This window comes from Dreissena polymorpha, chromosome 10 (genome assembly GCF_020536995.1).
Source record: "Dreissena polymorpha isolate Duluth1 chromosome 10, UMN_Dpol_1.0, whole genome shotgun sequence".
NCBI classification, from domain to species: domain Eukaryota; kingdom Metazoa; phylum Mollusca; class Bivalvia; order Myida; family Dreissenidae; genus Dreissena; species Dreissena polymorpha.
This window is the reverse complement of record NC_068364.1, coordinates 52,551,546-52,561,670: the sequence shown is the minus strand read 5'-3', so window position 1 is coordinate 52,561,670 and position 10,125 is coordinate 52,551,546. Positions and strand designations below refer to the sequence as shown.

The following is a 10,125-nucleotide window of genomic DNA, read 5'->3' as shown; positions in this document are numbered from 1 at the left end:
TTTGTTTCAAAATAATGAGTATAATAGTATGCTATAATGACACATAACCATGCATATACAAAAGCAACAAATAAACAGTGAGACGCGCTAGTATTACAATAAACTTCATCGGAAAATGTTAGTACATAATATTTTCTTAAGGAAATAGGATAACATCTGTTTCACAAGCTACTGCTAAATATCGTCTTCACTTTGTTGGAGTTGCCAAAGTAGCCAACCATTTTGCATACTTCGCTTTTTCGGCACAGAACAAACAGTAAACCGACTGGCACATTGCGTGCAACGGTGACCCTTTAACCTTGCGCCGATCAGTCTTGTATGTTACATATTTGTGCAAACTAATTATTGTTTACCAATGACGCTTTCAAATAATAAGTTGAGGCAAATGCTTTGTGAAAAGGCAAGCATATCACGTTATTCTTTTATGAATGTTTCAGATCTCCTTCAATAAGCACAGTTTGCACGTATTTTTAACCGTGACATTTTAAGCATAGTATTTGTGATCTCAATGAACTCATACTCAACAATGATGTATGATTCTTGAATGTGTAATAATAACCGAGATATCTGAGATAAACGTTTTGTGTATACTTATCTCTATTTATGGACTATTAAAATTTTGACATTAGCGTGAACAATGTTTTTAAATACCTTTACTTAAAATGTTAACGGCATTCTTGTTATTTTTTCAACATTCGACTTATAAAGAGGATTCACTGTGGCTGAGCTTGAAAATGACACCGTTATGGCGGAATTCCATAGTCTTCTGAAAAATCTTCCTTTATGTCCGAAATCGCCGGTCCGATGCAATCCACGTGAAACGTTTCGGTCCATTAATGGCACGTGCAATAATCTGAAGAACCCCACGTGGGGAATGTCAGGGGCAGCCGAGCTTCGTCTACTTCCGGCAGCATATGGTGTGTTGAACAGCAAATGATTTTTAAGTTGGCACTTAGTTAATAATTGTAGACATAACGAGCATATGGGAGATCATTTTAGATTGAAATATAGATTAAACAAAATGTGCACCTATGATTGCGTTTGAATTAGTTATTTTTCTCAAACGCATTGATATGGATTCATAATGTGTATTTCAAAAAAGCTGCAAAAACGGACAAAACAATCATTTTTTTAATTAACGAACATTTGTTGTAAATAATTTCATTAATTTTCGTTTTCCTTCTCTTAACAATCACTATATGGATGTTTTTCCGAGTTGTCATTGAGCTAGAGTTTAGCAATCATTTAATCTTTTAAAAAAAAACACTAAATCATATTAAAACGCTAACATGTCTATTTGTTTTAATTGTGTCATTTATTCCGCGACAATCAGATGATGGTTTGAACCTCCCTCGTTCACGTGGTATTGATGGAAAACCTCTGCCGTTCGCACGAACGGTCAGCAACGCAGTCCATAGGGGTCCACAGCAGCTTAAGTCACCGAAATTGACCTTGCAGGCCTTTCAGTTTGGTCAGTTCCTCGACCACGACATAATATTAACCCCACTGAGCAATGGTTAGTGTTTTTAACTCGACGATCTCTTTTTTTTTTTAGTATTTTCATTTATGGTAATGTAACATCCGATTTATTGGGGGGTGGGTTGTTAATACAAAATAATCATGATTTTTTATGTTCTATTTAGCTGTCGACGATTGCTGTGCCGAAAATGACGAGTGAGTATATGCACTGAAATAAAAATCACTAAAAATGAACGTACCTAATATATCATGTATTATTGACAAGAAGGAAAATACGTTTTGTTATTTTTATTCCATACTGCTTCATTCCATTTGCTCGAATTCGATGGATTATTTCCATACTTCGGAAACAATATTTTAATATTAGCATATGCATTAAAATTGCAAGTTCTAGAAATAACGTTTCTTTAAAATAACCACTAGATAACTTTGGAGTCTAAGTTTGATATTGTATTCTTTTAGTGTATAAACCGTTTATTCTCGCGTTATGTGTGCGTTTTAATATACTTTCATTAAGAAACAGACAATTATCAAAGCAATGTTAGTGCCAAAATAAACCTTTAATTTACAGAATTATATAAGCACCAATACAATAATTTAAACGTGTATTGTTTATTTAAGATAATAATTGATAATAATGCATGGTATAATTAAGTATCTTTTTTAAGTATTAAATCATACATTGCTCTGTTTAAACCAACTTAAGTCTAGACAATTGTTTCAACATCAACTTCGCTGAAGATGATCCTTTTGTGCCACGGTTCAAGGCTGGATATTGCATGGAGGTTCCGAGGTCAGCAGGGATCCTCTGCAATTCATCAGGTTGTACAGTACGCTTTACGTATTACGTTAATAATGTTTCATATGCCTTATGCTTATTGGTCACAACCGAAAAGGTATCGAGCCATTATGAATTGTAATCAATGTAAACATACCACTAACTGATAGAATATATTTTCTCTACCAACGTTTAATCAAATCAGGTCAATAACTTATGTAAAACGTGCTCATGTCTAGCGATAAATTGTTTTGCATGTCGGGTCAATGTTTTGTTTGATGTCGGTGAAAGAAAGTAAAAGGTGGATTTCGCTAAGGAAAACAGTTGAAGTTTTAAAATTACTTTTATGATTTTATGAGAAACCAGAAATTTATACACACTATTGTTTGTGATACAAAGAATTATAGAACATGATTTAAAAGACATCTTAACTCTATCATAAAAATCACCATCTCAATATAAACCTTCTTGCTACAAGGTGATTATTTCAAGTGTTACCTTTATATCCTTATTTCTGAATACTTATTTATAATTATGTAATTGTGTATCCTTTTAGAGTTGATATTTTTCGTCCTTTTAGCAATTTGTTTATCCAAATGTATTGTTAAACATAATTCATGCTTCAACTTGCCTGTTTATGTCATTTAACTAAATGGACACCTGTACATATTCGTCAAAAATTATGATTGGGTCTTGCAACTGATATATTTTATCATTCTAAATTTCATAGCCACGCTTCTCTATTAAAAAACTAAACATTGTAATATGTTTGTTTGAAATAAATTGCACCTACATTAAAACATTTTTAATGTTGCACTTGTCTACAACAATACCATTACAAAACAGCCATACAAATGCAACAAAGTGCGTCTTTGAATCTTAGAATTTCCCAACATTGTCAAATGTAATCGTAAAAATTGTGTTTCAGATCCCTTGTAATATCCAATGGATTTTTGTTTTTAGCCGGTGGAATATTGCAACGTCAGCAGACCAATGATCTAACGTCATTCGTGGACGCTTCAAACGTCTACGGTTCTTCAGAAGAGCGTCTGGCGTTATTGCGAGAGGGAAAAACACGTACGTACATTCATGCTATCCTACCGATTCAACTTACTTCCAGGTGTAAGAGCACTAATTTGAGAAGTGACCCTGTCACATGCGTACATTTGTTAATTGACGGTAGAAATATTTTTTTTAATTACAGTGCTAAACAAAGGTATACATGTAATTATAAACTTTCTTTAATTTAGTGAATTGTTATGGTATATGCATGTTTGCAATTGAAGACGGACCTTCGTATTCAACTACTAAAACCTGAACAGACATCATGCACAAATATTGTCATAGAGTTCAAGAAGGTATACCTATGTGTAAAAAACACTCATCTTGTCGCAATTAAAACGTATTATTATATTAATATCTTGCATGTAAATATAATTATATTTATAGCGTTTATGAAGGTCACACAGGGTGCAGATGGGCCCCGCCTACCTGACGGTCCTGATAATGTGTGCCGTTCAGACGCGGCCAATGGTATACGCTGCAGTATTGCTGGTGGGAATCACTGGTTTTCAAAATCATGAAATTTTATCGTTAACTTAGTCGTTTACGACAATGGCTCATGAACACAGCAGTCATTTGGTACATAATGTTCGAAATCACGCTGATTTGTTTCCTGATGAATAAAAATCTTAAACTTAAGAAACGTGTTAGTTTAGTGACTGCTGAAATACTTGCGGTATCATGAAATGCCAATTTAATAACTCAAAACAGAGAACTTTTACGTAGCGTAATATATTTAGTTCCAAAGTTAATTCCGGTTCTTCGACATGCGATCTTTATATTTCGATTTGATAATTGAAGAATTCTTTATATCGAGAGGATATTGTATCAGTTTCGAAAACGCATTCTTAATGCTAGATTTATATAAATCATGCAAAGAACAATTGAGATACGATAGCATGTGTCATACACATATTTAGATGGTGTTGGTTTTAGGTGACGTACGAGTCAACGAAATTCCGTCTCTTACGTCATACCACAATGTGTTTGTACTCGAACACAATCGTCTGGCGAATGGACTTAGGAAATATTTTCCGGATGACGAGGAAGCATTCCAGCAGACGAGAAAACTCTTGATCGGAATCATGCAGAAGATTGTTTACGATGAATTTCTCCCTGCATTCCTTTCACCGACTGCGATGAAGAAAAATAAACTTGCCAGTTCAAAAAAATACAAATACGATCCACAGCTTGATCCTACCGCTGCCAACGTGTTTGGAATAGCGTTCCGGTATGTTTAAATATATCATATAGATATTCTACATATTCATTATTGTGACACAAAAAACAGTTAATGCAATTCTTTAAACATAATTTGATTGTGCATAATATAATTTTAACTACATGTTTTATTAAACTTGAATATATTTAGTATTTCACATACAAAATGTTATTGTTCTTTGATCATTTATGCATATTCACAAACGATTCATTTTAGTGTTTACTATGTATGGTTTTAAGTGTATTTAATACGTATTCGTAAAGGTTATATATACGCATAGCACATTTTACTCCACAATCGGACAGTATGGGCCACACTTGGATTCCCACGTTTATGTCGGTGTTCACGAACAACTTCCAGCCGTTCCGCGAGACACTTCTCAACCTGACCTTCTTTGATCCCAACATGACCTATATACAGTCTGTGAACGGAGGTCAATCTGGGATGCAGGGGCTAGCCTACGCGCTATCGGCCCTCGAGGCAGAGAAAACTGACAGGTACAGGGTTTGGGAACTCTCCCCCCCACCCAAAGAAAAAAGCCTTAAGCTCTTATTTGAGTGTGTAATATTGTTTTAAACGTATATTGTAGCTTTCCCTACCGTCTCAACCAACGTTTCAAATTTGTTTTCTTTTATGATTGTAATTTAATATCGTTATGTTGTGACACTAACAAATAAACTTTAAACCCTTGTGTTTTTTTAAACGGAGTTATTTAATACAACATTAGAAAATGTTTCCTTTGATGATAAAAAGCTAAACCTTTTGTCTTTGTTTTGTATTTGAATTTGTATGTACCGTTTTTACATTAATGACATTATGCTGTTTTCGTCTTCTTTCTGTTCTTTTAAAAATCACACTTAAAATGTACAACTTATATACTTACTTAAATATATGTCGTCCTTAATATTCTTTATTTAAAGTCATTGTTTCTGTTTTCGGAGCTTCTCAGGTTGTGTTTAATTAAACGGCTCTTGAGTTCGTTTCAATAGTGTTCCTTCAATTAATACTTGACAATAGTCATGAATCTGCTTAAATATTACAGCTGTTTGCATGCTGACAACGTTTGTGTAAACGTGTAGATTTTCAATTATTTCATTTGAATTGTATCATTCCCAACAATACGGTCTCAAACGGTATTTTAATTATTCAGCGCAATTTTATTTTGTCAATATAATGTTAATTATTTTCGAAAATACGGTGTTCTATAATGTATAATCATTTCTAATTTTCCATTAAAAAACTAAACTTTATGAACAAAAATCCTGCTTTAAGGTAAAACAAGTTATTGAATTTCACGTGTAGTTAGCAACACTGTAAGCTTTTACATACATGCAGCTGGAAGTTGAGAACAGGTTTGCACTTTTTTATACAAAGCTATTCTTTTTCAGTATTGATATTTCTTAAACAAATTCTATATTTTTAGAATCATCGAAGAAACTGTCCGCAGCTTCTTATTTGTCAACACGTTGGCCGATACTTCTTTCGATTTGGCATCCCTGAACATCCAGAGGGGTCGCGACCACGGACTCCCCTCCTACAACGAGTTCCGTAAATGGTGCGGGTTGTCTTCAGTTAGGTTCTGGAACACATCCTCAGTTGGAGGCCTTGTTGATCACACTCTTGAGACAATCACTCTTCTTAAAACTGCTGGTTACAGGTATTGTATAGTTATTGCATTAAGCGGTTTCCTAGTTCGAATATTTGCCAAGCTCTTACAGTTTAGAATTCTTGATGACATTGTGATTGGTCCCCCCTCATTTCGGCTGGAAGCACATGGCCTTTCCAATGTCAGAACATACACGGTCATCATCTTCATGCTACTGATAAGTTTATGTCAAGAGTTGAAATGGATGTAAAACATATGTACAAAACTTAATTCATTGAAGTGGTGTATTTGTTTGTTAATTATTACAGTGTAATATAGGGAAGTTAACTTGTTTTATTGTTTATGTAAATGTTCTACAATTATTATAAGCAGGCATAATATCGCAATGGTTTTTTTAATCATAATTTGCTGATATTCATTGACACTTACCATGAACATATCGTTCATACTCAATTTATGTTATCGGCGGCAAGATAATTTTACACTAGACTATGCGTTGGTGGTCATTGCATTGTGTTATTTCATATAATTTTAGGATTTTGTTTTGACCCCAAAACATTCACTGATACTCCGGCTAAAATCTAATTGACGGAGTGTATGATAGTCGATTTCGTTATTGAATTTAGTTCGCCCCAATCCATCGCTCTGTCCACGGCTTCAAAAATGTTTCGCAGAAATCAGTACCTTTGTCCTCCTTAAATGCAATTTTAAATAAGTTATTCTACAATGACTATCCTTATTACGTATAACTTCAGTTCGCCCCAAGATATAGACTTTTTCCCCGGAGCCCTGAGCGAAAAGCCCGTCTCTGGTGGAACCCTGGGTCCGACCATGGAGTGCATCATAGGAGACCAGTTCCGGAGACTCAAGTTCGGAGATAGATTCTTCTATCAGAACAAGAAGACTGGCTTTAAGAAAGGTATGTTCATCGATCTTCTGGGTCCAACATCGTTTAAATAGACTAGGTTTGCGTCGCTTAATTATCAATGACAACACAATATATACCTTGTTACGACGATCGAAGTCAGTTCATAAATAGGTTACACCGTGTGTAATTCGTACAGTTAAGCAACGTACGGATGAACGAGAATGATAGGAAGGTCATATTTGATATATTTCAAAAACACAAATGATTTTTTGCTGTGAAATAAAAAATACTTTATTTAAAGTGTCGAAAAATTTGCAATAAGCGCTTATTCAGTCGAACTGAAATACATATGTGCCTATTCTCTCTTTAGACCAACTCATAAACCGGTGAAAACTCCGGATATAACACAGTGTCATCCCATTGATGATTATTAACAGTGTTGAAATTCAACAATGCTTTTCTTAAATCGTGGTAGATATCTTATTGTGTTTTAATTTGACTTCGTCATCACTTGTCTGATTAGTGTTATACTAAGCGTACTTTCATTTGTATTTTATTTTATATACAATATAGTTATGTTTCTGTGGATTTTTAGCGCAACAGGCCGCCATTCAGAAATACAGCCTGGCCTCCCTGCTTTGTCACAACTACAACTTCACCAAGATCAATTTTCCAAACGTCTTCAAACAAGCGTGAGTCTAATGTTGCATATTGCTTTAAACTTGTGTTCGCGGTCGAACGACTTTAGAAATTGCGTTTCAACGACTAATTGTTGACTGAATACACGGTAGTGGAATATAATTCTATGCAGTGCCATTTATCGACATATAGGTTGTAATGATATCAAACAAACTTGGGTTGGATTGAAATAATAGGCGACAACAATTGTCATTGGAGGCTGCATATAACTATTTCATGACGTTTAATCCCGCTAAAAATTACATGTAAATAAATTGTGTCATATTATTTCATGTATTCGCATTCGCCAATAGACAAACACGCTATTAATTGGTTGTGTCGATATAACGCACAACGTTCACATTGTTTGACCACGAAATTGTATCTGAAATACGTTACCTTTTGTTCTAAGGATCTCATTAGTATATTAAACGCTCTTTATTATTTTCAGTGATCCACTCAGGAGTTGCCAGAAAATCCCCGATATTGACTTGCTGCCTTTCGGTGTGTTTCCCAGACGTTGCAGCAGACGTTGCAGCAGACGTCGCAGAAGACGCCACAGTCACAGCAGTCGGCACATAGACCCAAACGATGACTTTGCCGAATATTAATGCTCAACGCAACCACTGAGTAAATAATAAAAACACTTGAGGTATAACAACAGTAATGACTTTGCGCATGTGTGGCAATTTATTTACACCTTTTTTGAAGAATGTTTAAATAGACACATGTTTGTTTTTGTAAGTTTAGAAGAACGTGTTACAGTTGTGTTAATGAAGACATGTTAAGTATCTTTATCATTATTTTCCTAAAACATATCAACACTTGATGCATGCATAAATAAAATGATAAAAGCAAGTGCGTTTGTTGAAACATGATTTGATATAAGAAACAACTTATCACTACGTCTTTTAGTTATTTATCCAGTCCAGTGTTTAATTAAATAATTAATACATGTTTTTGCTATTGCTTTAACCGGTAAATACTCATGAGGGGTAAATCTTTATTAAATGCCTAAAACACTACGAACTTTATCGAACTATTATCAGTTATGCTGCAGCACATTCACTAGTTTATGCTAAGCTAGGTTACTAGTAAAAGTATGGAGATAGTTCACATTTATTTTAAATTTGTTCCGCAAAGATTTATAGCATTATTTTCATATAATTATATCATATATAGGTATTGAACTGTGCGTGTTTATACAGGTGGATCTTAGGCTAAAATAAATAAAAAGCTTCATTAAGAATGTGCCCTCTGAGCTTATAACATTCATTTATCTTGTAACCGCCGTAAAAAGATTCATATTACAAATACATTGTTTGGGAAGAAGTTATGTTATTTGCAGACATCATTGTGGCAATATAGAGTTAAATGGTTAGAATTTTACACATGACACAAACATACAAAACGTGTTTTTTTCAACCATTATATAGATATGCAAGTGGGTCACCAATAGTATCAGTTGTATATCAGCAAACGCTGATTGTTACTTCCGTTTTCTACTTCAAATTTCAACTAATTGTTTCAATGCTTCTTTTAAAACTTCAAGTGTGTACCTTCGTAATTATGTGTTCAGGATAGCAACAGTTATATACTTTTGGAAACTCAATCAAGGTGATAACAACATTTTCTGCGTTTCCAAAGACAATTGTTCGGATTCATGAGCACTTCAGAGAGCTGGCAGCTGAAAAACGATCCATCATCTGTAAACCTCCTTATGATGTATAAGTCTCTCCAAATGGTTATGCTAAATGATATTGTATTGGATCTCTCTAAATAACATTAAACATTTCTTGGTGTCTGTAAACTAAGCCGTATTGCGTATCGTTTTATAAAGTAAACGATATCGAACACCGGTATTGCTTAAGTTGTATGTTCTTGAATGCGTCGTACCAATGTTAAAGTGATTCGAGACTAACGCCTATTTAATATATTATTGTCATAAAAGTCTATAATTTTTATAAAGCCAATTTACAATATTAAGCAAAGCTTTTCAAACGTTTATTGGTTCCAATTCAATTTATTTACATCGTGTGTTGATTCTGTTTGGGGTAAAACGATATCGAAATTCGCCCTGAGTAATGGGTGAATTGTGTCATAATATCTTATGTTTCATTAAGAGAAACAGCAGTGCAATGCTGGAAAAAATAGTATTCTGTTTCATTTTTTTTTTTTGATGCAGTTCTCTTAGGATGTGACCACATTTAAATATTTTAGTGAAAAGTTTACACACGTACATTTTGTTTTAAAACATGATATGGCGTCATTACGTTTCAATAGCAACAAACACTTTGACGGGAAATATATAAAAATACATATCTTAGAAGAATACAACATGTTTAGACACCAATATTTACGAAAAATTTGTTAAAATAAACAAATGCAAAATAAGAATTGACAAAATAAATAACATTACATTTAGCTGAATA

General features: G+C 33.9%; 1 protein-coding gene and 1 long non-coding RNA gene across 2 annotated transcripts; both read left to right on the top strand.

Annotated features, from left to right (window-relative positions):
• The first annotated feature begins 1,341 nt into the window (after positions 1-1,341).
• LOC127847835 (uncharacterized) lies at positions 1,342-2,239 on the top strand. The gene is made up of 3 exons (XR_008034193.1): positions 1,342-1,516; positions 1,644-1,674; positions 2,186-2,239. It is a non-coding gene; the product is annotated as an uncharacterized LOC127847835 (long non-coding RNA).
• A 19-nt stretch (positions 2,240-2,258) lies between these two features.
• Positions 2,259-8,502, top strand: LOC127849115 (peroxidase-like protein 3). The gene is made up of 9 exons (XM_052381837.1): positions 2,259-2,272; positions 3,186-3,334; positions 3,707-3,811; positions 4,256-4,550; positions 4,847-5,038; positions 5,965-6,198; positions 6,903-7,066; positions 7,611-7,707; positions 8,145-8,502. Exons 1-9 carry the CDS (start codon positions 2,259-2,261, stop codon positions 8,302-8,304), a joined length of 1,410 nt encoding a protein of 469 aa, XP_052237797.1. The 3' UTR covers positions 8,305-8,502.
• Positions 8,503-10,125: the final 1,623 nt, after the last annotated feature.